At 40.4% G+C, this 26,976-nt stretch overlaps 1 protein-coding gene across 3 annotated transcripts; it reads left to right on the top strand.

The window, feature by feature from the left end:
* Positions 1-49: 49 nt before the first annotated feature.
* Positions 50-20,389, top strand: CEP44 (centrosomal protein 44). 3 transcript variants are annotated; one of them, XM_084758365.1, is made up of 13 exons: positions 50-145; positions 416-528; positions 1,956-2,061; positions 4,709-4,842; positions 6,909-7,056; positions 8,118-8,264; positions 9,302-9,424; positions 11,428-11,595; positions 12,567-12,773; positions 13,754-13,826; positions 19,062-19,192; positions 19,446-19,483; positions 20,184-20,389. In XM_084758365.1, the coding sequence occupies exons 4-13, from the start codon at positions 4,754-4,756 to the stop codon at positions 20,224-20,226; spliced, it is 1,167 nt and encodes a 388-aa protein (XP_084614491.1). In that variant the 5' UTR covers positions 50-145; positions 416-528; positions 1,956-2,061; positions 4,709-4,753; the 3' UTR covers positions 20,227-20,389. The 3 variants fall into 3 exon arrangements, with proteins under 3 accessions (XP_084614491.1, XP_084614490.1, XP_084614492.1); XM_084758364.1 differs by lacking the exon at positions 50-145 and having other exon boundaries at positions 192-528; XM_084758366.1 differs by lacking the exons at positions 50-145; positions 1,956-2,061 and having other exon boundaries at positions 496-528.
* Positions 20,390-26,976: the final 6,587 nt, after the last annotated feature.

The raw sequence follows: 26,976 nt of genomic DNA, 5'->3' as shown, positions 1-26,976 counted from the left end.
GTCGGGGAGCGGGTCCTTAAAAAAAAAATAGGATTTCACTTCTCTTCTTGCAGATTCGACAGAAGGCCTTGCTGTCTTGCTTCTCATCCCGAAAGACTATGGGCATCAGTTATGCTCATTTGAAACATGACACTTAATATATAAGGCATATAATCGATAAGGCTCTCGTGAAAATCAATTCTCTCGGGGAAGCCGCGCGAACGTAGTGTGGGAATCTGCACCGAGGAATCCCAGAATTTGGGGCAGTCTGGGGCTGGGATTGTTTAGCTGCGGTTCGCGCCGCGCTCGAACCCTCGGTTCCTAATACAAACCGTCGGCGCGAGAGGCGCCCCGGGGCGCGGGCGCTAGGTCTCTGAGACTGGAGACCTGGTTCCCGCCACTTTCCTGAGTTACTTAGGCTCATTTCTCCTTTCAGTGTTGGTCCGGTCGCCTTGGGAAACCTTCGCTTTGCTTGGCAGCTGCTGGCTGAGCCGGAGCCGGAGCTCGCAGGCTGGCTCTGCTGTTCTCACCGAGGCTCCTGAGTTTCAGGTCTTACAGTTTCATCCTTTTAAATCTAGTGGCAGTGGGGAATTCTAGGTGGGACTTGCTTGTGTACCCAGCTGCTATGTGCTTTGGAAGGCGACCAAGTAGAAAGAGACTCATAGGCCCTCTTAGAATTGGTTTGTGATTTAAGACTGCGAAGTTAAAGGCGCGTAGATGTCTCTTTAGAGCTTTTCAGTCAAAGACACATCTAGCTCCAGAACCAAGTACTTTCCTGAGGAGTGAAAGTACTTCTCTGTGTTCTCTCTGCTTTCATCTTCATGGTGTTTTTAAAAGGATTCTCCATCTACTTTGGGGACTACAGGTTTTTCCTCTAAAAAGAAAAACAACCTTAAGATATTTATTCTAGACTTAGGGCTGCATTAAACTATTTTACAGAATTATTTGCAAGCATCTTAAGCAATTTTATATGTGAACACAGCGGTACCACTGACCCCATTACTCTCACTTGCCCTAGCCCCCTCCCCACTGTCTCTTTGCCTGCAAGTCTCTCTCTCTCTCTCTCTCTCTCTCTCTCTCTCTCTCTCTCTCCCTCTCCCTCTCCCTCTCCCTCTCCCTCTCCCTCTCCCTCCCTCCCTCCCTCCCTCCCTCCCTCTCCCTCCCGCCCGCCCTCCCTTCCCCCATCGAACCTTTTCTTTTACAACAGCATTTCCCATTTCCCTTGTATCTATTACAAAGAGATTTTTTGTGAATTTAATTTCTGCAGACCTTTATTCCTCTTTCTAAAAGCTTGCTTTTAGATATATTGAGCTGGCTCTCTAAATCCATGATTATTAAAGTCTAGTTACTTTATCCTGAACAAAATGATTTTGAGTTCAATGACATCTTATGTTTTTAAAGACCTGTAGCAGCTATGAGACTGAGCTGGATTTAAAACGGAACATCTTAACTTGCTGGGCTGGGGAATCTACCTCAGTGGTAGAGCCTTTGGGTAGCATGTCTAGGCCCTGGTTTCAGTTTCCATTTCCTACCAAGGGCATGCTGTGCAATTCTCACAGTGTCTTCCAGCAACTTAGTTGGAACAAACAAACACACAAACAGAAATTCAGTTGCCAGATTTGGTTTGTTCTTAACACTTCAGAAAGCTAGGCAGACTACTGAGACCTTAATGACTGAATCTGAATACTTTCTTCATTTAATATCCTTTGATAAGTAATACGAAGTGACAACGCTAATCAGCTTTATTTTCAAATAACAAGTTGGTTGTTTTTCATCTCAGAAAAAAATGTAGAAGATTACTTATTGGCCTCTTGACTAAAGTATGTGTCAGTACTTGATGAGCTTCAATAATAATAATAATAGTTTTAGTATTTACCAATAAGAAAGCCTTTCTTGAAATCAGTTGTCTATGCTCTTGTTTCTAATGTCTTTCTGTTTTTCTTTTCTGCCATATCATTTCTCTCCTTCACCAACAGATCCACGCTGTATTTGAATCTTACTCTTCTTCAAAATATGTTCTCTGCTAATGAAGAGGATGTGTTCCTGGGGCGTGCTTTACTGTCAGAAATTTCATTACCAGAGGTAGAAATGATGTAAAGATAAATGTGTTCTGGGATATCAGAAATAGAAAGGATCCCACAGAGTGTTAGACCTGGGAAGGTTGGATATGAACAAAAAATAAGAATTGGGTTGAGTCAGATGGGTCTGGAACCTAAAACATGTTCAGATCTGCGATCTTAAATCCCAGGAACAAGGTTTTTAGTTACTGCTAGCATAGTTTGCACTTCACCTTTCCTAGGCAATGAAGGTTGATCTGGAAGTCTGTCTTAGCATTTCTGTCTGTCTAGCCCTGGCATCTGGAAGCATGGAAAATATGGCTTATTATTTTGATCAGTATTTTGTATAATTTGATTTTAGGATTGCTTCTCCTCCTCCCTCCCCCTCCAAATTCCTGCTGCCTAAATATTTTAATGTTTAGTTATTGTAATTTAATGTTTCAAAATGGGGACCAGAATGCCAAAGCAAGAGAGTACTTAAAAGTATGATCGGGGCCCTGTTGTTCATCATGTTCTTAAACAGTAGACTGGAAATGGGAATGGTATTTCCACAGAGATTGAGAAAGTACCCAAATCTAGGAAAATGCCCACAGAAATGGGTGGGTGCCCAGGTTTATACTTTTTTCAAATTGCCAGTTTTATTTACCTCTTTTGATCTATGTAGATACAGAGGTCGTATGGGAAGGGGTGATTTATATGTTTACAGTTGCTAAAACACAGACTGTAGGAAAAAAATAACAAAAAATATAGTTTATCTAATCCTTGGATTGTTCTTTGCTTTTGATGTCAATGATTTCATTTTAAAGGGGCTTCAGAGAATTTGTTTCTCAAGGTACTCTTATAATTTTCTTGAACAAGATATTGGCAAACTCAGTTTGCTTTTTTTTTTTTTTTTTTTTTGTCACGTTTTAAGATAGGCATCTGATTGGCATCTACATGAAACCCAAGCTGTGGGATTTTATTGGTTATATTCTATACCTTTTATAAGAATGCAGAGTTATTAATGATGAAGGCTATTTCAACTTGGTATGTTTTTCCAAATGGTACCAGCTATGATTTGGAAGTAAAGTCTCCTCCATAGGCTTATATGTTGGGTCACTTGGTCTCCAGCTGGGGGTGCATTTGACAGGTTGTGGAATCTCTGGGAGGTGGGACCTAGCTTGAGGAAGTGTCGTGGGGAGTGAAGATAGCTTGAGATGGTGGATAGCATGATCCCACCTCTTTGTGTCCTGTCCTCTGATCTGGTGTAATGTGAGCTAGCAGCTATTTCACGTTCCTGCCACTTCTGTGCTGCCTGCCACCATGGTCTCCACACTATGAGAATCCGTATTCCCTCAAGCATTGAACCAATAAGCCTGTTTTCCACTGAGTGTCCTTCTGTTTATGTATTTGGTTACAGGGAAGAGTAACTATTATATTCCATTGTCACTCAAAATATTTGGGAGAATGTTAGATGAAATATGTTGGAGGAACATAAATATAAGACAAACTCATTTTTTTCATAAGAAAAAAATAGAAGGTGAGGTTGAAACCAAGTTTAGATTAGGGTGTAGAGTTGGTACAAGGCAGTAAGCAGTCAACCTGCCACAGAAGTGCTAAGCTCTGAGGAGTAGAAGTAGTGTGACATGAATATGCTGGGGCTACATACAGAGCAGATGTAGGAGACGCATACAGAGCAGGTGTCGGAGATGCATACAGAGCAGGTGTAGGAGACGCATACAGAGCAGGTGTAGGAGATGCATACAGAGCAGGTGTAGGAGACGCATACAGAGCAGGTGTAGGAGACACATACACAGCAGGTGTAGGAGATGCATACAGAGCAGGTGTAGGAGACACATACACAGCAGGTGTAGGAGATGCATACAGAGCAGGTGTAGGAGATGCATACAGGGCAGGTGTAGGAGATGCATACAGAGCAGGTGTAGGAGATGCATACAGAGCAGGTGTAGGAGATGCATACAGAGCAGGTGTAGGAGATGCATACAGAGCAGGTGTAGGAGATGCATACAGAGCAGGTGTAGGAGATGCATACAGAGCAGGTGTAGGAGATGCATACAGAGCAGGTGTAGGAGATGCATACAGAGCAGGTGTAGGAGATGCATACAGAGCAGGTGTAGGAGATGCATACAGAGCAGGTGTAGGAGATGCATACAGAGCAGGTGTAGGAGATGCATACAGAGCAGGTGTAGGAGATGCATACAGAGCAGGTGTAGAAGATGCATACAGAGCAGGTGTGGGAGATGCATACAGAGCAGGTGTAGGAGACACATACAGAGCAGGTGTAGGAGACGCATACAGGGCAGGTGTAGGAGACGCATACAGGGCAGGTGTAGGAGACGCATACAGAGCAGGTGTAGGAGATGCATACAGGGCAGGTGTAGGAGACGCATACAGAGCAGGTGTAGGAGATGCATACAGGGCAGGTGTAGGAGACGTATACAGAGCAGGTGTAGGAGATGCATACAGAGCAGGTGTAAGAGATGCATACAGAACAGGTGTAGGAGACACATACAGAGCAGGTGTAGGAGACGCATACAGAGCAGGTGTAGGAGACGCATACAGAGCAGGTGTAGGAGACGCATACAGAGCAGGTGTAGGAGACGCATACAGAGTAGAGCAGAAGGTCTTCCCAACGGTCACATTTGACCAGTACTTCATAATTTTATTTTTAGATGAAAATTGAAAGACTAGGAGCTGATATTCAATAATATTCAATAATGGCAACGGGTGACCTAAGAAGAAGCTTGCGGAAGCTAGAACAAGTGCTTCGTTTGCTAAATTACCCTAATGACGTCGATTATGTCGGGTAAGCTGTAATACATTTGATATTTGAAGCTTATTTATGTGTGTTTTTTTTCAATTTTGCTAAAAGTTTGTGATAGTAGATGACACAGTGAAGGTGCTAAATGAAAATAATAAGTTTTATTTTTATGGATCCTATTTAAATTCACTCTTGGCCTAACAAGTTGGTATAGGAACTGGCTGCCAAGCCTTGTGACTGTGACTCACACTGAAACAAGACATCCGACTTCCTCAAATTGTCCTTTGTTTTCCATATGTGTACCAAGATGCCTCTACTAATGGGCACGCATGTGAGGGTGTGTACATAAACACACGTGCACACACACAGCTGTAATAAACTTAAGAAATTTACTTGTATATATGTATACATATATAACATAATATTTAAGTATATAATATTTAAGAAAGCAGAAAACTGTAGGAAGTTATAAGTATAAATTAATAAAAATTCCCACCCAAGAGATTTAATTTAAAATGGCTAGTTGTTAGGTGTATATACATCAGACTAGATATATATATATATCAATCTAGAGACATACTGTCACCATATAATTTTAAACTCACTGGAGATAATGGATTTTATTAATTTTATAATCTACCATTCTCTTATTCTACAGGGTAGTATTATTTTTAACATAGCCAATATGATGTTGCCATTTCTTACAGATTTACTTCTTTGTGTATCCATTGTATAGAAGATAGATTTTATACATTTATATCATATGTTCCCTAGAGTGAAAGATCCCAATTCGTGAGATTTCTTACAGCAGCCTTCATGCTTTAAAGTTCATACTAAAATTTGCACGGAGAACTGAAAGGATGGCTCAGCAGTTGAGAGCATCTGCACCTCTTCCAGAGAAGCAGTTTAGTTCCCAGCGCTCACACCAGGGGCTTCTATCTGCCTGTGCTGTAGGCAGGCCTCATGTGAGGCACACACATACACAAAGAAAATTCTTTTTATACATTTGGTGTGGAGGTGCGGAGGTTTACACACACATTTTGAATTCTGGGGAAAACATACTATTTATATGTATGTTCAGTATAACTTCAGCTCGCTAAATGAAGAAATAACTCATTTGGGTTTTTATTGTTTGTTTGTTTTTTGTTTCTGATGGTTTTGTTTTGTCTTTGTTTTGTTTTGATTTGTTTTTCGAGACAGGGTCTCTCTGTGTTAGCCCTGGCTGCTCTGGACTCTTTGCAGACCAGGCTGGCCACAAATTCACAGTGATCCACATGTCTCTGCCTCCCAAGTGCTGGGATTAAAGGCATTTACCACCATGCCTGGCACACCTTTTGTTTTGTTTTTGTTTTTGTGCAAGAACCAGTAAGACATTTTACACCAGTAAATAAGTAGACAATTAGAAACAGACAGCATGCAGCAGAAGATACTGAGAGATACTGACATGGTAGCTTCATGAAAATCAGCATTTACCTAATGAATTAGAGTATAGGCAGAGGATGTAGCCCTTCCTAGACAAGAGCACAGCCCAAGAAGGCACAGATCTCCAGGAAGCAGAAAGTGGGTGCCTTGCTTGTAACTAACAGTTCATAGTATTACTCTTTTCAGGTTTGTGTAGTGACAAATGAGTTAATGTAAGAAATGTAACAAAAACATAAACTATTCCTGAGAACTGTAAGGTAGTCCTTTCTTTTTATTAATAGGAGAAATAAAATAGGTCAAGTAAGAATAAACTTTAGAGCCGGGCAATGGTGGTGGCACACACCGTTAATCCCAGCTCTTGGGAGGCAAAGGCAGGTGGATCTCCGTGAGTTCGAGGCCAGCCTGGACTACAGAGCGAGTTGCAGGACAGCCAGAGCTGTTACACAGAGAAACCCTGTCTCAAAAAACAAAACAAAACAACAACAACCACAGCATGTGAAAATGAACAGCAGTACTGTTTCATAGTCTGCTCAGAGTGGTTTCCAGTGGGATATAGAGTCTGTAGAGTCATATATTGCCTCATTATTGTATCTATGATTATTAAGTTATTGACAGCATTGCCAATCATCCTTAATCACACGGCTCTTGGCACTATGTTTATTAAGAGTCTTTTCCTCATTTCCTGACAGTTTGATGAAGGGAGAAACAGCAGCATCCCTGCCTATCATCAGCTATTCTCTTACCTCATACTCCCCTTATGTATCAGAGCTTCTGATGGAATCCAATATCGAGCTCTTAGCAAAGAATGATGTGCGCTTTACAGATATCGTCTACAAGGTATCCTGAGTTTATGCAACAATAATTATTTTATGGAATTCTTTAGTAGTAGCGATGGGAATGCAGTTGCCTGTTCATTTAACAGTGGTACATATCCTCATAAATGCGTCCATAGGCAATTTTGTCATTGGGCAAACATTGGAGTGTGCTAGACATGGTCTATATGCATAGTCTATTGCTCCTGGCTACAAACTCGTAATGTGTTCCTGTTCTGAATATTGTGTGAATTGTTGTGTGTCTTAATATGGAAGTAATGTAGTTAAAATACTAGGCCATAGGCAAAATTTCAGCATCATTATAATCTGGGCCCATTATCATGTTGTCATATGTCTCATGTATGTGTACTTGGCAGTATTTTCATAGGTGTTTATCTCATTAAAATGTGGTCTCCGTTACAATTAAGACAGAATTAATTAATTATGGCAGCTGGTAAGTGTAACTGGTTGTAATTTGCGTGCTTTCTGTGAAATTTTAGTGAAGGTTTGTGAACTGGATGAAGCAAGAGCAGGAACTGATAGTCCACAGGCCTCTGCCGGAACTTACTTGTGGGATACAAACTAACAGTAACTTAGTTCCTTGAAATCCGAGACCAGGTCTTTTAACTGCAGTAGCATCTAGACACCTGAATGGAGACTGAATGTGATCTCAGTTGATTTTTAACTTTAAAAATCTGTATTTACCATTAATCTTGGTCATGTACTGTGATGTTTTTATGTGTTTGGGTTTTTTTTTGGTTTTTTTTTTTTAGACAGGGTCTGGCTTTCCTGAAGTGCGAGCTAGCTCTCTCTTGCTCTCCTTCTCCTTCCCCTTTTCCTCTCACTCTTTTCTTCTCTCTCTTTCTCCCTCTTCCCTCCTGCCCCGACCCCTGGCACATCCCTAGCAAGCTGTTTTATACTTGGGTGTAGCTCAACATCAGCTCTATAATTTTAGTGCCTTTATGTATGGAATGTAATGGATTGATCTTCCTCTCAAAGATAGTTATTACCTTCTGATCCGGGAGCTATATAATTTTGAATTAAACAAATAAATTGTTCCTAATTATTACCTTTATTTCTTTTCAGCTTCTTCGTGATCAATTTGATTATAAACCAATCTTGACAAAAAAGCAGTTTATACAGTCTGGATTTGCTGAATGGAAAATCCAAATTGTCTGTGATATATTGAATTGTGTGATGAAAAAGCACAAGGAATTAATTGGCTTTGAAAAGGTGATTTTATGAATAGATTTTTGTGCTAACTTTTACTAAAATCCTAATATTTCAGTAGACAGCAAATTATTAAAAAACTCGTTGTCACTTGACTTGCTGGGCCCAGAAGTTCTTTGTGTCACTAGACCCTAATGGTTAGAGAAGGAATTCAAGGGCAGACATCGAAGAGTCTTAAACAAGGTATCAGATTTACTGACGCAAAAGCAGTAAGTGCTTTCTTTGGCGAAGAGAGTGGGCAACTAAGCTTGGTAGGTGAATACCCCAAACTCTTAGGCATCAGAGCGTTTTATGAACTAAAGGGCATTCTTGTTGTGTAATTGTGGACTTGTCTGGGAATTTTAAGAGCATAGGAACAAAGGTTAGTTTGGGCCAAACTTAGGTTGTTTAGAACCAAGATGGGGATTTGAAGGGACATGAATGTATAAAACCACAGCAATGCTGAGGAGGCCTCCCTCTAAACACGTAGGTCTTAGAATTTCCTCCGTAGGGTATAAATAGTTCACATCTAGCTTCCTGCATGGGACAGCTTACTACTATCTATAGCTACATAAGGCAAAAAGCACCTGTTAATTCTAAATCCTACTGTTGCATACAGCCCACAGAGCAATGCAATAGGATTCTCTACATATAGGGTATAAACCTTTAAAGACCACAGTTTCTCTGATACTAGTCACATATTACACATCTGTGACTTGCAACTACATAAACAGTTCAAAGATAATATATTTTTGATACTTTTTAAAGTTTTTGTCTCATTTTCTTGTATGTTTGTGTGTAACTCTAGCCCGGACTGGCCTGATACTTTCTATGTCACTAAAGCTAGCCTCAGCCAGCTTCAGTCTTCTACGTGTGGAATTACAGCACCACCATACCTGTCTCACTCCAATTTACAATGAACAGAGAAACAAAATATTTTGTTCCCTTTATTTTCACTATTTGCTATTATCAAAAATAAGTATTTAAATAATAGAATTTAAATGTACGTCATACTTTTCTACAAAATGTATTTGTTTTATCTACAACTTTTCCTTTCCTAGAATCCATCATGCCAAAGAAAGAAGAACATTTCCGAAAAGCCAGAACCTTGTTCAAAAAGTGAGAAGCCCCCTGCAGAGGCTGTTGGCATTGATATCACTGGGAGCTTTATGACTTCAGGAAAGGTGAAAATACAAAGGAACAGAAATATATCTGAATGAATAAAGATTCATTTTTTCAACTGCCACCTGATGAAACATTCTAGTCAGATACTACAGTATACAAGACATTTTTATTAGTACCTATTAGTTTTACCAAAAATGGCCTTTATTAATTTAAGTACTTTGATTATTATATCCAACCCCCTTTTGCCCTCTCTTATCCTTTCTTCCCTTTTTGACCCTCAAATAGACTCAGCATGGGACTTTTTAACAAGCACATGATGTTTAGGAACTACTTATTTATTTATTATGTATACAATATTCTTCCTGCATGTGTGCCTGCACGCCAGAAGAGGGCACCAGATCTCATTATAGATCGTGATGAGCCTCCATGTGGTTACTGGGGATTGAACTCAGGACCTTTGGAAGAGTGTTCTTAAACTCTAAGCCATTTCTCTAGCCCAAGGAACCATTTCTAAAGTTGTGAAAGAGTATGAAAGTGAAAAATTGAATAGATTTTATATTCCTAATTTTGAATTCTTTTTTTTTTTCATTTACCTGATAAAATGTATTAAAGTTCTATTATAGAGGCATTGGCATCTACTCTTTTATTTGTCTTATGTGTATGTGCACTGGAAGGGAGCAGAAGAGAGTCCTGTCCTTTGGAACTGGAGTCAGGGGTTGTTGTGGCCCTCATGCAAGTACTGGCAACCAAGCTGTGTCTTCTGCAAAAGCCATAAGTGTTCTTAACCTAAGCCATCTTTCCAACCCTTCACCATATACTCTTAATTGCATATCTGATCATCCCTAAGAGGGCTGTCTATGTAATAAGTAATCCATTAGTAACGAGAGTGGTTATAAAGATCCCTTTAGATGCATTGATAAGCAAAAATATAGGTTATCTAGTAATCTAGAATCTAGATTTGAGTTATATTTTGAGTATTCTTTATTTATAGTTATAAACTCTCTCTGTCTGCTTTGAGCACCTGTGGCTGAATGAATCCAATACATTTAGAGATAGTGTTTTTCCATATCCAAGGAAAGCTCTAAACTAAAATGCTATTTTAATAATAAATGTACTTCCAGCTGTTTGCCTTTTGGGTGAGAGGACAGAGTGCACATGAATAATCAATGTGTAATTAGACGAAAGATGTAAATTGTTTCTAGGTAAAACAAAATACATAGAATTATTCATTCCCTACTTCAAAATACATGACCAGGAAAGCTTTCATATCAGAAGCTTGATTAACTACTAAAATGTCTGTAGAATTCATAAATATACTTATATTTCTTTATTGACAAGAGAAGTTGAGTCGATGTGGTTTATGATTTATTAAGTCAGGGTTTGTCAGTGTCTATACAGACAGTACATAGGCAGATGTACTGAAGGGCTGTGACTGTACTTTTCCCTATTTCAGTATTTTCAACTTTTAGCTGAAGGTAAAGTATATACTGTGATTTGTTCAATAGAAAAAAATACAGTGTGTCCTCACACAACTAGTTGTTATTTAACTTGTAATTATGTCACAACTTCTATTTGTTTGTGTGTTTATTCATTGACAGGGTCTCAGTAAATAGCCCAGGATGACCTGAACCTTATAATCCTCCTTTTTGGATTTATTGAGTTCTGGGATTATGGCTGTGTTCAACAAGAACCAAGAGTTGCTTTTGTTTTGTTGTTGGGTTTTCTTTTAAACTTTCTATCATGTAACATTTCAAACATTTACAAAAGCACAGATCAACCTGTTTCAACAACTAATCAGTCTTTTCTAACTATGTCTCATCTTTACTGTAACTGCTTCAATATTTATCCTGAGGCATAAGAATGGTTTTAAAAAGGTGGACCACATTTTCACCAACACATATAAGATATTAAGAGTAACATGTTATGTTGTGGTACATTGTATGTGGTAATTTAAATGTCTTTACGTCTTTACACAGTGCGTCTAGAGAGTTACTGTGGCTATACTTAAAGGAGCTGTGGCAGTGACGCCATTGAGGGATTTCTTCCATGTTTGTCTCTGCAGAAGAAAGCGGTGGTGATCCGTCACCTGTACATTGAAGAGAATGATGACATTCCTGAAGGGACAGTGACTTCAACAGAAGGGAGTGAAGTGTGCCACGGGGCAGAAGAGAAGATTTGTGACATAGTGACTGCTGAAGAGCAGACCTCGGAGATCAGGGCTGAGCTGCAAGTGAGGACTGAGGAGCACTCTGACACAGGGCTTTGGTAGCTGATTATTTCAGGCCTTGAAAGCTGGAATGTTTCTGAACTCTGAAATTACGGCATCTATGTTAGTACCTAACCATGAATCAGTCTTACTGAATGTGATTCAGTGGATGCCAGTGGTCTGATTGGAGTTGTCCTCCTGAGGTAGAGATAAGGCAAAGAGAAGTGAGAGTTGGTGCTTAGACCAGGGAAGTCATAATCTAGCAGCAGAGATGTGCCACCACGTTGCATGGTGGAGTTTTGCTCCACTTGTTTCCTCTTGGTAAATAGAAAAGCTTGGCATTTTATTCTCATTTTCTCTTTGGTGACTTTTTGCTGTACTTTCCTCAAGGTGCATGGCCTCACCATGTGACCTTGACTGATTTTATATAGCCCAAGGTGGCTTCGAGTTTGCAAAACCCCACCTGCCTCGCCTGTGTGTGGTAGGATTATAGACGTGTGCTGTCCCGCCAGTCTCCTTGCTGCCCTTGCTTTTCTGTTACTCCTTCTTGACACAAGCACCATTATGTATGTAATCTAGTGTTTCTGCTACAATGCTTGTGTCTGTTGACTTGTACACATTTTGGGTTACAGTTGGATTTCTGAACATTTTGTTTATGGACCTGCTTTCTGCGACACTCTAGGTAATCAGCACATGGTCATTTGCTTCTTTCCTCTTGGGTCTGTAGTAGGCATTGCTTCAAGAAACTAGGGAATGACAGTTGTATTGCATGTTCTAATTTAAGAGCATCTTCCAGGTGAATTCACAAGTAGTTGCTGTGAAAATGAGGTCATGGGGTCCCATGTGTCAGGCTCGTGTTAAGGCCCCCTGCTATCTGCAGGGGGTGCTCCATGTTCTCACACTGTGCTCCCCGTTCCTGAGCTATCAAAACAGAACAAAAGGAGGAAAGTCCACTGACTGCTTCGTATCATCTGTGATCTTGCTTATCGTTTCAGGATATATGGGACAGTCCTGTGATTACCGGACTTCAGAGCACAGTGGCCCAATGCCAAGAACAGCTGGAGAAGCTCACTTGGCTGGAGAAAAGGCTCGAGTGTTTGGAAGCCGCCACCAAAGGGAAAGTGATGGTGGATGAGAAGGCCTGGAGTAACCTCCTCAGTCGAGTCACTCTTCTTGAAACCGAGATGCTTTTGTCTAAAAAGGTATTGCTGTGTAAAGCGGCCCCAAGGACAGGAAGTGCTCATCTTAGTAAAGCTGTGTATTCTTTTGGAAGCTCTCCATGTGAGGCTACTTAGGAAACGAGAAATGTGTAGTTAGAACACGTCTGCTTGAGTTTCACATGTTTCGTTATACTTCTTGTGGCTATTTGTTTCCTAAGTAAGATAATTTGAAAAACCTGGAAGTTGAGTTTTTAGTGATTTAATAGTACTTGAAATACTTAGAATGAGGTAAGAATTAAAAAAAAAAAACCTTTAAATTCTTTTATATATTTTAGTAAGGAGCTTCAGTTTACAGGAAAAGTGGTAGAAAAGGTAAAAATAAAATTACAACTCTTTCTTCTTTATGCATTAACTTCAACTGTAAAGTGAATTTCATTGAAACAGTTATGAAATTTACTGTCTTAGTGTTTCTGTTGCTGTGAAGAGACACCGTGACCAAGGCAGCTCTTATAAAGGAAAGCACTGAATGCAGTGTCAGAGGCCTGGTTCATTGTCAGGGCAGGGATCAGGGCAGCACACATGGCGCTGGCCTAGAGAGGCAGACAGAGAGACTGGATGAGCCATGGGTTTTCAAACCTGAGAGCCCACCCCTAGTGACACCTCCTCCAACAAGGCCACACCCCTAATCCTTCTCAGATGGTAGCCCTCCCTGGTGACTAATCATTTAAATATATGAGATTGTGGGGGCCATTCTTATTCAAACCACATTTAGCATCTATTGCTTTATGTAGGCTGAGAAATCTGTTTTATTATTTTAGGATTTCTAGTCTGGCTTTCCTTTTTAGAAACTGGAGTTGTAGATTCAAAAAGGTTATTATCTGCTTCTACACTTAAATGGCTTCTTATACAATTATATATTATTGGTAAATACATTTATTAAAACTAAACATTTTCTGTACTTTGCTTATGTTTTATGTCTAGCACTTTTCATTTTTTTCTAAATATTTACCTGTGTATTCCAGAATGAGTGCGTAGAGCATAGTGCAGCGAGTGAAGACTGTGACTCTGTTAGTGGCGCGGATGCTATGCCCTACGGTGAGTTCCTAGACCATATTAGTGCTGTTGGCTTGCAAACATTTTCAGAACAATGGGTTTTATAGGCATTTGTCATCTTGAGCATTCTCATCCGTGTGTGTGTGTGTGTGTGTGTGTACATACCAAGTTTCTTTCTCAATCCATCTCCACATTATTCCTTGAGGTTCCGTCTCTCACTGAACCTGGAACTCAGCAGCACGGCTGTACTTGCTACCTAGCAAGCTTGCAGTATCCTTTTGTCTCATCACCCTAGTGGTGGGACGTAGGTGCAAACCACTACATCTGATGTTTTTTCCTTTGTTTGTTTAAACATGGTTCTGGAAATCAAATTTAGCATGTACTTTACTAATGGATTCATATCCTAAGCTTTTATTGAAAGTTTTATTAATAAAATAAAATTACAGAGCTCTTAGAACAAAGAAAATAGAGAGCCACAGAGTGCCACGATTGCTTATAAGAGCAGAGAACATATCTTTCAGGGCATAGAGGAAGAATAGATTCTGGTGTACAATCTTGCAGACTTTTAATCATTCTAGATGGTATAGTCCCATTGAATAAGAAAAACAGATTTCTAAAAGTTCTGCTTACTGACAGTAATAAACTGAAAATGGTGAAGAACTGAGGTAGCCTTTTCTTTTTTTTTAATATTTTTTTATTAATTTGTTCATATTACATCTTGATTGTTAGCCCTTCCCCTGTTTCCTCACATTCTTCCCTCCCTCCCACTTCCCCCCTTCTCCCCTCCCCTATGTCTGTGATTGAGGGAGACCTCCTCCCCCTATATATGCTCTAAGAATATCGAGTCTCTTCTTGGTAACTTGCTGTCCTTCCTCTGAGTGCCGCCAGGCCTCCCCATCGAGGGGACGTGGTCAGAAAAGGGGCACCAGAGTTCGTCCTTTTCTATGTCACAACCTCCTAGTGATATTTTTCATGTTACTGAGCATCAAGGATCTGTGGTCTCAACAAAAGCTTTTATTCTTTTGAGTCTTAATTTAGAAAAACCAAAGGCCTACATTTCATCTCATAGTTAGATTAAATTATGTTCACAAAAAAAGATGACTTCTACAATGACAATTTATCATATTAAATTTTAGTAATATAAACATATAACATTATTACATCTTTTCAGCAACTGTATGTTTAACAGTATGCATTTTATAATTTTATAATATGCAATTTAATAAAATGTATTCTTCTAACTGCTATATTAACTCATTTAATTCCTAATACAACCATGTAAAATAAGTACTATTTTCCATATGTGGATATTTCAGATGAGAAAAATAAGTTTCATTGAAAATCACTGGTGACTGTGCCAGTAGCCACAAAGTTACACATGGTAGACAGAGATGAATCCAAGCAACTTACTCTAATAGTTTTCCTCAATACTACACAGTTAGTGCAAATACAGCTATCATTGTGAGGACAATTTCAGTCATTAAATTAACTATTTGAGATGCTTTGTAAATTATTAAAATTATCATAGACTATAGATTTCAGATTAGATAACATGTTGACTTTTTTCACTGTCATTCATATACTCAATACCAAAATTCAGTTGTAAAATTGTTAAGAATATAATTTTGTTCCATGATCTGTCTAGCAGAAAATGTTAATATTTATAACTTCTGTCTCCAGTATTATATATATTAGCATTCAAACACTTGCTTACCCAAAGAGCAGTTTGCCTGCTGTGTACAGAATACTACCTTTTCCGACTTCAGCTGTGCCTGTTCTGCTGTCTATTCCCTATGCATAGCAAAGTTAAGCCACTGTGCTAGGACTCAGAATAAGATGGACCTTTATGTAAGGTAGGTTTTAGATTAGGATAAAACGAATACCTGATTTCATATAGATTATAATTTGACCTAAGTAAAGCGTTGAGTTTTCAAAAGCTTGCACATTACACCTTGTGAATGAGAACACAGTTTGGTTTCATTCGGTGCAGAGTAGAATGAAAAACACTGTTCTGGGCTGGAGAGACGGCTCAGAGGCCGAGAGCGTTGCTGCCCTTCCAGAGGTCCTGAGTTCAGGTCCCAGCAACCACATGGTGGCTCACAACCATCTGTAATGTGACGTGATGCCCTCTTTTGTTGTGCAAGTTTGCATGCAGTCAGAGCACAGTATATATCAAAATAAATAAATCTTTAAAATAAAAGCATCATTCTGATCATAGAATTGGGTTCATTAAGGAAGGAATTTGTGAAGCTCCAAATTTTTTCCCCTTTATCAAATTAAAATTTTTGAGCTGTAGGATGCCTGTGTCTAGGGATGAATGGGTGACAATGAAAGCAGTTTAAGGAAGTCGGGAGCCTACTGACTTGCATGTTCTCGGAAGCAGACGTAGTATGCTGACAAGAATGACAGCAGCTGAAATTCCCACCAGGAGAGAGACTCATGTAGTGAGTGAGGACCGTCCAGTCATTTGGTGGCTGTACCATGTCCTTGTTCAGGGTCTTCAGACATGGCAGTGGCTTTACTTGTCTGTGTGTCACGACTTCTCATGAGATTGCTGTCTAGTAAGTGCTGTTAACTAGTGGATACAATAACTTGGGTGTTAGTTGGCAGACAGGTACCAACTGTCAAGGCTGGTTTGGGTTTGCTTTGCTTTAGTTTGTTTTATACATCTACACTCAGAAGAAAGATGATTGATCCCAGTGTAGCACGCAGAGTATTTTCTTCCGGCATGACTACAAGGAGGGCACATGTGTGTACACGAAGGGAGTGGAGGCAGGCGAGTAGAAAGTCCACGTCATGGAGTTTACCCTGGTTTAGAAGGACTTGAGTTCATATTTTCAGATTTATGTTTCAGAAAGATTCTCATAAAAGCAGAATAGTGATCAGCTGGAAGAAAGTAGAGCAGACAGGAACAGTAGTGGCCTGGTGAGACTGCATCTCAGAGCAGTGACGAGGGATCTGCTAGAACCGTGGTCGTGAAGGTAAGCAGGACAATGCTGGGGATGCAGGCAGGGGCTGAAGCAAGGGACTGTGCGCACTGATACAAACAGGAGCCATGAAGGAGAGGGGACGGGGTGAGGCCGACTCTGCTGTGGTAGGTTCCAGGCGGCTGGTCTCTAACAGAAGAGGGACTACAAGGCAGCAGAGAAGATTGCTAAAAGATAACAAGTTCACTTTTGACTGTAATTGATTATTTGTGAAATACTTAAGGTCTCCACAACTTAGGCCTTAATTTGTAAGCACTGGCTTGCAAATTATTGAAGTTGAGGAGCCCAGTTTGTTCCTCCAAGTGAAATATAAAGTCCTCCAGAGTTGGCCGTGAAAGAGGTCACATGGAGAGAGTTGGCTAGGCTATCTAGTGTCTCTGCAGTCTCTGCGGTAGTTGCATTCCTCTGTCACAGGGAATCCCTCCCACTGATGCTCCCTTAACTCCAGCTTGTGGTGCCTGTGTCAGGAGTTGCTGTTCTTTTCTTTCCAACCTGAACTCAGTTACCAACTCTTTTCTTAGTCTTCTGTAGCGTGGCTAAGAAGCTGTGTTTAAACTAGTAAGATTTTGCTAAGAGCTCAGGAAAGCAGTAAGAACTGCCATGAGCCCAGTATGCACGTAGCTGACCGGGCTATTCAGTATGGCTGGCATTTTGTATGTGCTGCACTCGATAACCTCTGGGGTCCCTGCTAGCGTGTCTGACTGGATCGTCTCCCAGGTTGCCTAGTGCTAACTTGCTTTCACTTGAAGCAGCTATCTGCCTCAAAATCCATACTCCAAGATTCAGGGTGAGGAGAGCTGTTCTTTTCAGCCATCTTCCCAGCCCCACATGCCTGCTCTTCTCCTTTTGGGACAGCATAAGAAATACTCAGAACTGTCAGAGAACAACTATCTTAACCAGAAGTAAATGATACACATATATAGAGGCATGGAAGTTATATTTCCTGCTGAGATTCAGATGACTTCGTAACACTGCCAAGTTCCCACAGCTCCTGCTAAGAGCTCCTGGGTCTAGCTGGTCTTCTGAGCTGTGGGATGTGTATGTGACATTGTTAGTTACTCTCAGCTAAATGGATCACAAGTCAAGATCTAACCCAGTAAATCGCAGTCCAAAGAGTGTCAAGACTAATGGCATTTCTATCTTTAAAAAAATTTGTAACACCAAAATAAGTCAGTTGGATCATGTTAAGGTTGGGCAAGTAGGCCATTTTATCAGGTGAATAAGCTGAGAAAACCATTTCACAGAGATCAGCAGCATGCCTGGGCAGGGGACAGATTGGCCAAGGAGGATTTATTTGACTTTATCAGATAAAAGGCATTTATTTATTAATACTTTACCATCAGTGAAGACATGAAACGCTCCTTATGAAAACCAGTTTAAGTGGGTTTTGATTTCTTTTTGGCTTGTTTTTGTAGTCAAATTTATTCCTAATAGGCATGATGTGACAGAAGTATTTCATGTCTGTGCTGTTCAATAACTGATGGACTTAATGAAAAGAAATGCCATCATCATATTAATATTAGGATATCTGACATAAGTTGTTATTTAAAGAAACTAGATCTTTAATTTCTAACTTTTCCCCATATGTGTTAACTCAAGATCAGATCCGTCTTGATTTTAAAAGATGTATAGTCAGTTTTAGTAATAATATCCACTAGTCACAAAGCAATGATAAAGCAGTTGTGAAGTACTTTAACATTGCTATATCAAAGCATGGTGAAAAACCATCATTATCCATTAGTTATATATGACACCATTTTAAGAAAGAGAACAGAAGTCAGTAGTTTATATTTAATATATATATATATATATTCATGTATCTTATTTATATAAGTGCTCTGTCTTCATGCACAACAGAAAAGGGACCCAGACTTCATTTCAGATGATCGTTAGCCACCATGTGGTTGCTGGGAATTGAACTCAAAGGCTCTTGACTGCTGAGCCATCTCTCTAGTCCCAAGTATTTTATAGATTAAATGACTAACATTCCTATTTATTCAGAGTGATTTCTATCAGGACAAAGGTAAATGGCCATGGATTGTTTAAGGGTGACAAGCAGACAGGGCTTTGCTCTGGGTCTCAGCTTCCCACATATATGTAACTACACACATGCACCATAGAGCCCAAAGGAATTTTACAATTCTTAGCATGTATCTCCAAATGTATGAACAGTATTAAAAACTCGTTTTATCTCTACCAAAGAACAAGTTATATTATTTTATTTGTAAATAAAACTGTAAATATTTAGCTGTACTGTATAATGGATATTCTAAAATGTAATATTTCACAGATAAAAGATACCGTGTTTCTCAAATAAAAGATACAGGAAGCACGTATCGCTCGTCTGTCTATAGTACGGTATCATCAGAGTCGACGTCCAGGGGCTCCACTGATTACTGTGGCCTGAAAGAATTTTCAGAGGTAAGAGAAACTATCAACTGCTTAGATGATTTCTGAGGTTGAGAAGAAACAAGTATTGTTTTTAGTATATACTATGTACATATACTACATACTGTTAGCAAGAGAAATTGTAAATTTAAGGCCTCATGGGAGTTTTGTGCTGACTAGAGTCACTTTATGCAATGTTTCAGCTGGGTTTTATATAGTCATGGTCTATCTTTGAGGATTGTTAACTTTGAGAAATTGCCTAAATTTGTTGCTTTTTAAATTAAAGGGAACAACAATCCAGAAAATGGAAAGGATGAAAAAAATGTAAGTAACAGAAAGGGGCAACAGAAATGCTTTCTCTGTAGGAAATTGTGCTGAGATGCAGTATACATAGAGAGTACATATGTGTTTCAGACCTTGAAAGTCTCAGTCAGGTGTGGAATTTCCTTCAAGACTCCAGTGGAGAACAAATCTACTTCCAGTTGTGTATGTGTGTGTGTGTGTGTGAGATGAGTCATTCTTTTTGTTTCCAGCAAATGATTGTAAAACACTGTTCACAGATCTGATCATGGCTTACAAAGGGCAGAGATGCTGTAGTTGATAATTAACTCACATTTTTCTACTTCTGATAACTGATTTTCCAAAACGTGATGTGCATGTAGATGGAGAGTTGGGAGACATTTCAGTGTTTGCTAGGCTTGCTGGCCTTTGCAGTGAGCTGTGGGCGAAGGAGCACCAGTGACGGTGCTTGCTCTGGGCGTAAATGACGTTACATCTAGTTTTAACACAGAGCAGTTTAAAGGACAGATATGATGAAATGGTATCAGAAGATTATGCACCCTACTACCTTAAAAAAGCTCTTTGACATTGGAAAAATTCTAAAATAACTTATGCTACAAGAATTGATATATTTATTTACATAACAAACACTCTAGTTTATCATAGGCTCAGGAACTAACAATGTACATGCTGCCCTTCATTATGAGCTGCGCACTGTGCTGATCTCTCATTTGTTCCCTTTCAGGTTTGAAGAGACTGCAGAGTTACTGAAATGCTCGAGTCACTAACTGCAGAATTTTCTGCATAAATGTCTCTAGGACTTTGGTTTCTTATATAGTCTATACTTAATAATTCATTTTGTAATTTTAATATACTTAATATTTTATTATTTTAATTCTATTTGGTATGTGAATTTTTTTCATTCCTAATTAAATACCTTTAATATTTTAAGCTGTAATTGTACTGCTTTTCGTTCTCGGCTTTCTTGGTAAAACTTTCTGTTTCACTATACTGCTCTTACAGAGTGAAGTCATTACAGCATCCTCTGTACTTTTGTGTTGACATTTACTGGCAGTGTGCTAAGTAAGATGGTTTTGAAAGTATGGCCTGGAGGACCATGGTCTCCATCTTCTGGACCTGCGTATTGTACCCAGGAGGCTCTCAGATGTAGTCTTGCCGTCTGTGCTGGTGAATAGGTTGTAGGACAAAGCTAAACAGACAGTTCTTCCTGTGCACGCAGAGAGCTCGGCTGCTGCTTCTCCCCTGTGATGCCGGCAGCATGACTCTGTGGGAAGGAGAGGGTGCTCCGCGTGTGACTGCTTTGTCTGTGACCTAAGGCCATCAGCACCCACACAGCCGGGGACCATCCAGGTGATGCACAGATGCACTTTCCAATAATGGAAAGTTAGCAGATTTTAAGGAGAGAAAAAGTCTTACATTAAATTGAAAGAAAATTAAAATCCCCTAGGAAGTTACTGTGTAAATATCTTCTAACTTTGTAGATGCAAATGTAGTGATAGTAATTCTTAGTAGTACTCAAAATCATGGACAGTTATCTTTGTACTTTATATTTTGTTAGCACCTCATTGTACCATACAATTTGATTTGACTGACAAGTTAAATATTAATTTAAGTTATAAATAGAAATAACTTTTGTGGAAGCAGTTTTTAGTGCTCCAATAAGTATTTAATATTTACACTTTAAAACTATGTGTTTTGGTTGTGAGCCTAGCCTTTAACTGCTGAGCCAGCTCTTGTGAGCTGGGCTTGGTGGTGCGCGCCTTTAATACCAGCAGAGGCAGGCGGATCTCCTCCATGAGTTTGAGGCCAGCCTGGTCTACAAAGAGAGTCCAGGACAGCCAGGGCTCTGTGTAATAGAGAAACCCTGTCTGACAAAACAAAAAGAAACAAACAAAAACCCCAACCATAATAATAATTAAAAAAAAACATAAAGCTATGCATTTAGAAGCATATAATCTTGAATTAAGTAACATTTCAAAAGCAAATGTAACATTTATGAATCCTGTTAACCTCATTTTTTCAATTTTAAGTACACTTTAAAAAAATCAAGAGAATCTAGTTTGAAAATGCTGTTGTGCTCCCGATATGAGCAGCAGTATGGACTTACAGCGCCACCTTGTGGTCACCGTGCTATCTACCTTCCTTTAGAAAAAAACAATTCTTCCTAACACTCAATCCTATTTTTAAGAAGGAACATTTATCTCAGAAAAATGGGAATAGGGCTTCCTCAAGACCCAGCTATTCCACTCCTTGGAATATACCCAGAAGATGCTCCAGCACACAACAAGAAAATTTGCTCAACCATGTTCATAGCAGCCTTATTCATAATCGCCAGAACATGGAAACAGCCTAAGTGTCCCTCAGTAGAAGAATGGATAAAGAAACTGTGGTACATATACACTATGGAATACTACTCAGCTATTAAAAACAAGGAATTCCAGAAATTTGTGGACAAATGGGTTGAGCTAGAAATGATCATAATGAGTGAGTTAACCCAGAAGCAGAAAGACTCAAATGGTATATACTCACTTATATCTGCATATTAGCCCAACAGGCATGTCCCACGAAAGACTTCACTTACCAGGAAACTGAGACAGAGGGGAGGACATTCTAGTGGGACTCTAGATGAGAGAAGCATGGGAGAATGGCAAAGTAGAAGGATCCAGAGGGTCCTAGAAACCTACAAGTAGAACATTATGATAGACAGATTTGGACCCAGGGGTCCCGCTCAAACTAAGGCACCAGCCAAGGACAATACAGGCGGTAAACCTTAAACCCCTACCCAGATCTAGCCAATGAACAGAACATTCTCCACAGTAGAGTGGAGAGTGGGATATGACTTTCTCACATACTCTGGTACCTCACCTTTGACCATGTCCCCTGGAGGGGGAGACCTGGTGGCACTCAGAGGAAGGACAGCAGGTTACCAAGAAGAGACTTGATACCCTATGAGCATATACAGGGGGAGGTAATCCCCATCAGGAACAGTCACAGGGGAGGGGAATAAGGGGAAAATGGGAGGGAGGGAAGAATGGGAGGATACAAGGGATGGGATAACCATTGAGATGTAGCAAGAATAAATTAATAAAGGAAAAAAAAAAGGAACATTTCTCAGGTTTTCCTGTAGAAACACAGAATAAAATTAAGTTTCTTTTTCTCTATCTACCTCTTGGTAAATTACAATTTTAGTTTTCACAAATGACAGCTTGCTTATATAAAAGACATTGAACAGTATCAAAGTAAATACCTCACTGAAACAGGGAAGAAATAATAATATACTTTGTAAAAGAAAATATTAAATAAATCTAAAAACAATACACTTTGAACTAAATTAATGAATCAAAAATAATAACACAAGAGAACCATAGACCCACAAACTGGTATGTAAAGAAGGGAAAATAAAACACTCCTCCCTCCATTGCTGATAGGAATAAAAAAAAGTTGTACAACCACTTTGGAAATCAGTGTGACACTGTCTCAGAAAAAAAAGTGAGAATATCTCTATCTTAAGACCCAGTTACACTAATCCTGGGCATATACACAAAAGATGCTCTACCATACAACATGGGCATTCATAGCAGCTCTATTTGTAATAGCCAGAATCTGGAAACAACCTAGATGTCTCTACACCATGCAATATTACTCAGGTATTAAAAACAAGGAAATCATGAAATTTTCATGCAAATGGAACCAGAAAAGATCATCCTTAATGAGGTAACCCAGACCTAGAAAGACTTGCATGGTATATACTCATTTGTAAATGGGTATTAGCCACATAATACTAGATAAACATACTACAATTCGCAGACCCAGTGAAGATAAGTAAGAAGGAGGACCCAAGGGAAAGGACCCACACAGAAGGGGAAATAGAAAAGATGGTGGATGGTTAAAGAGAGGGAACAAGGTAGCAGTGGGAGCCTAGAGAAATGGGGGTGCAGTCCAGACCTGTGGAGGGTGGGTGCAGAAGGACAGAGAGCCCGCAGAGCAACAGTGGGTGGAGGCATCTGTGACAAGCTGGAGGCCTAGGACAGTACAGACTTCTAGGAGGATATGGAGGTGACTCCAGCTGAGACTAGGTGACCATGGAGAATGAAGAGGACGCCCTCTAACTAGACAGGACTCCTAGTGGAGGAAGGAGAACACCATCTCACCCATAAAAACTTGGACCCAAAATTTACTCTGCCTACAAGATGTGCAGGGATAAAGATAGAGCAGAGACTGAAGGGATCTCCAACCAATGTCTGGCCCTACCAGAGATCCACCCCGTGGGAGAGAGAGCCAACCCCTGACACTATTAACAAAATTCTGCTATGCTCACAGACAGAAGCCTAGCACGGCATTTTTATTTTTTTAAGAAGGGAAAATAACCTGGAAACGTACATACCAGGAGGACTCTATTGAAATCAAGAAGGCTCAAATATTTATTTATTTATTTATTTATTTATTTATTTATTTATTTATTTATTCACTTTACACCCTGGTTGTAGCCTGCATCCTCCTCTCCTCTCAGTCCCCCTCTCCTTCCCGCTTCTTTCTCCCCACCACTATTCCTCGGATGAGGGGAGTCCACCCTTTCCATCCAGCCCAGCTCATCAATTGCATCAGGAGTGAGCATCTCCTCTTCCCCATGGCCTGGCCAGGCAGTCCCACGGGGGGACGGGGGGTGGGGGGAAGTGATAAAAAGCTGGCAACAGAGTCCATTTCAGGGACAATCCCTGCTCCTCTTACTAGAGGACCCACATGAAGCCTGAGCTGCTCATTGGCTACATCTATGTAGGGGGCCTAGGTTTGGTACTTCAGTCTCAGCAAGCTCCTCTGGCTCCTCCTTAATTGTCTCTGTTGGTCTTCTTGTGGAGCTCCTGTCACCTCCAGGTCCTTTTCTCCTTTGCTCCCACTTTCCCACAAGCCTTTTTATGCATCATCCAATGGTTGGCTGTGAGTCTCAGCATCTGTTTAGAACCACTGCTGAGGAGACTCTCAGAGGACAGCTCTGCTAGCCTCCTGTCTGCAGACACAACAGAGTACTGTTAATAGTGTCAGGGGTTGGCTCTCTGCCATGAGATTGTCAAATGATTCTCATTTAGAAAGTGGTTTCTCAGGCTAGAGAGATGGTTCGGTGCTTAAGAGCACTAGATGCTCCTCCAGAGGACTTGGGTTCAATTCCCAGCACCCAGATGGCAGTTTACAACTGTTTATAACTCCAGTTCCAGCGGATCCAAAACCTTCTTACAGACATACATGCAGGCAAAAAGCCAGTACACATAAAATAATAATAAATAAATCATTAGAAAAAAATGCTTTCTCGGGGCATTTGATAGTGGTTTCCAATAACAAAGCATCCCCTTTGGTTTATCTGAAGGTCTTGAGGAAGGTGTAGTTTTGTCATTTAGCTGACTGTGATTTTCACTGAAGTCTACGACTTAAAATGATCGAAGCAGATACTGAGACTCACAGCCAAAGCTCAGGGTGGGACACAGGGACACATTATGGAAGATTTGGGGGACAGAAGGACCTGGAGGGGTCAGGAGCTCCATGAGGAGACCAATGGAACCAACAAATCTGGGTGGCGGAGGGGGTGCTGCAGAGGCAGATGCACCAACCAAGGACCATGCACGGTGAGTACCTAAACTATCCACTCTGATGAAGTTGATAGGCAGCACAGTCTGCTTGTGGGTCCCATAATATGGGGAGTAGGGGCTACTTCTGACATGGACTCTGGTGCACACTCGTTGAACACCTCCCCTTGGTAGGGTGCCCTTGCCAGCCCACAGAGGTAGAGGATACAGGCAGCCCAGATGAGTCAGATGCTAAGGGAGGAAGGCTCCCCCTTTCTGAGGACTAGGGAGCAGGGTGAGGGAGGATGAGGGAGGGAGGGAGGGTCAGAAAGCGGTGGGAAGTGGGGAGTCAGGGTGTAGGGAGTAGAGGGGTGTAGGGGTGTGGGAAGGTGGGGGTGGGTGGCTATAATTGGTATGTAAAGTGAGCAAATATTAAAAAAATAATTTTTAAAAAATCACCTCATTGTGTTGTAGACAAACGTGTCAGTCAGTTGCTTGCTCTGCCCCGTGAGTGGTTGTGCATTTTTCTTACCCTCAGAAGCCTGGAAACAACTGTGAATGGGTCTGGATGAGAGCATGCAGGACTAATGACAGGAATGTGTAAGGTAAGCAAGTCAGAGACAGGGTTGAAAAGTAACAGTGGTTACAGAACGTTCTAGGCGAAGCCCCGGACCTGCTGCACTGCAGAAGGAAGCTGTGTCCTGATTTTTTTTAACAGGAAGTTATAACAGGGCATACATTCCTTATAAAACTTAAAAGCGGCTTTATGCTGTTCTACACACAGAACCCTCGATAATTGATTAGCACCTGGGGAAGCATTAACGACTAAAAGGAGCTTGTCAGTTTTACACACGCCAACACTTCTCTCTTAGCTCACACAACATCACAGCTTTAAGTCTCACATTAATAATCCCAGGCTGTCTTTCATTTTCCCTGAGACTTTAATGCAGACTGGGCACGAAGGAGGAGGTATGCAATGTTAAACTACCAACCCGGAGCTTAATTGTTCTGTCACTTGAGCTTTTCTACTGAAAATTACAGGATTCCTGTTAGCCAGAAATGGTTAGAAACATCACAGGGCCAAAGGCCACAGCCATATTGACGATGTCCAAGGTGGTTTTGATTGGGAAACTTTTGAACATCTATGCTTTTGTTGTGATTTTAGGAATACTTGTAGAAACAAGAGCTACAGGTGTGCTTGTTTGTTTGTTTGTTTGTTCCCTCTTGGATGCTCTTACGTCCCTAAAGTGAAATCTCTTTCCTCTTTGTTGTTGTACCCTGGTGTCTTCCCCAGTAGATAAGTGTCTATCAACAAGCTAATACCCAACCTCTTTTTTTTTTTTAACAGATGAAATAAGGTCCTGATAAGCTAGTGAGGCTGGCCTTGAACTTGTGACTCTTCTGTTTTATACTCCTTAGTAGCTAGGTCCTAGGAGAGGACCCTCATGCTCCACACATGTGTTTGTTTACTTAATACTTGATGAGATTTCTTCGTGTTTATTCTCAAACTGGGCAATAGGGTTCTGTCTGCTTCATCCTGCCAATATATTGAGCCTACACTCATCTTACTCATTAAATTAATTTTGACTCTTAGGACAGAGGATTTATGTTATAAGCAACCTAAATGCATAAAATTCTTAAATATTATATTATGGAAGATTACTGAAAAAGGCCAGACATGGTGGCGCACGCCTTTAATCCCAGCACTTGGACTTGGGAGGCAGAGGCAGGCAGATCGCTTTGAGATTCGAGGCCAGCCTGGTCTACAAAGCGAGTCCAGGACAGCCAAAGCTACACAGAGAAAGCCTGTCTCGAAAAACCACACACACACACACACACACACACACACACACACACACACAAAGACAGAGGCTGGAGACATGGCTCAACAGTTAAGAGTACTCTCTGCTCTTGGAGAGGACCCATGTTCAATTCCCAGCCCCACATGGTGGCTCACAACTG

Source organism: Acomys minous, assembly GCF_964271855.1.
Source record: "Acomys minous genome assembly, chromosome: 15".
In the NCBI taxonomy this organism is placed as follows: domain Eukaryota; kingdom Metazoa; phylum Chordata; class Mammalia; order Rodentia; family Muridae; genus Acomys; species Acomys minous.
Note: the sequence above shows the minus strand (reverse complement) of the source record. Positions and strands in the feature narration are given on the sequence as shown.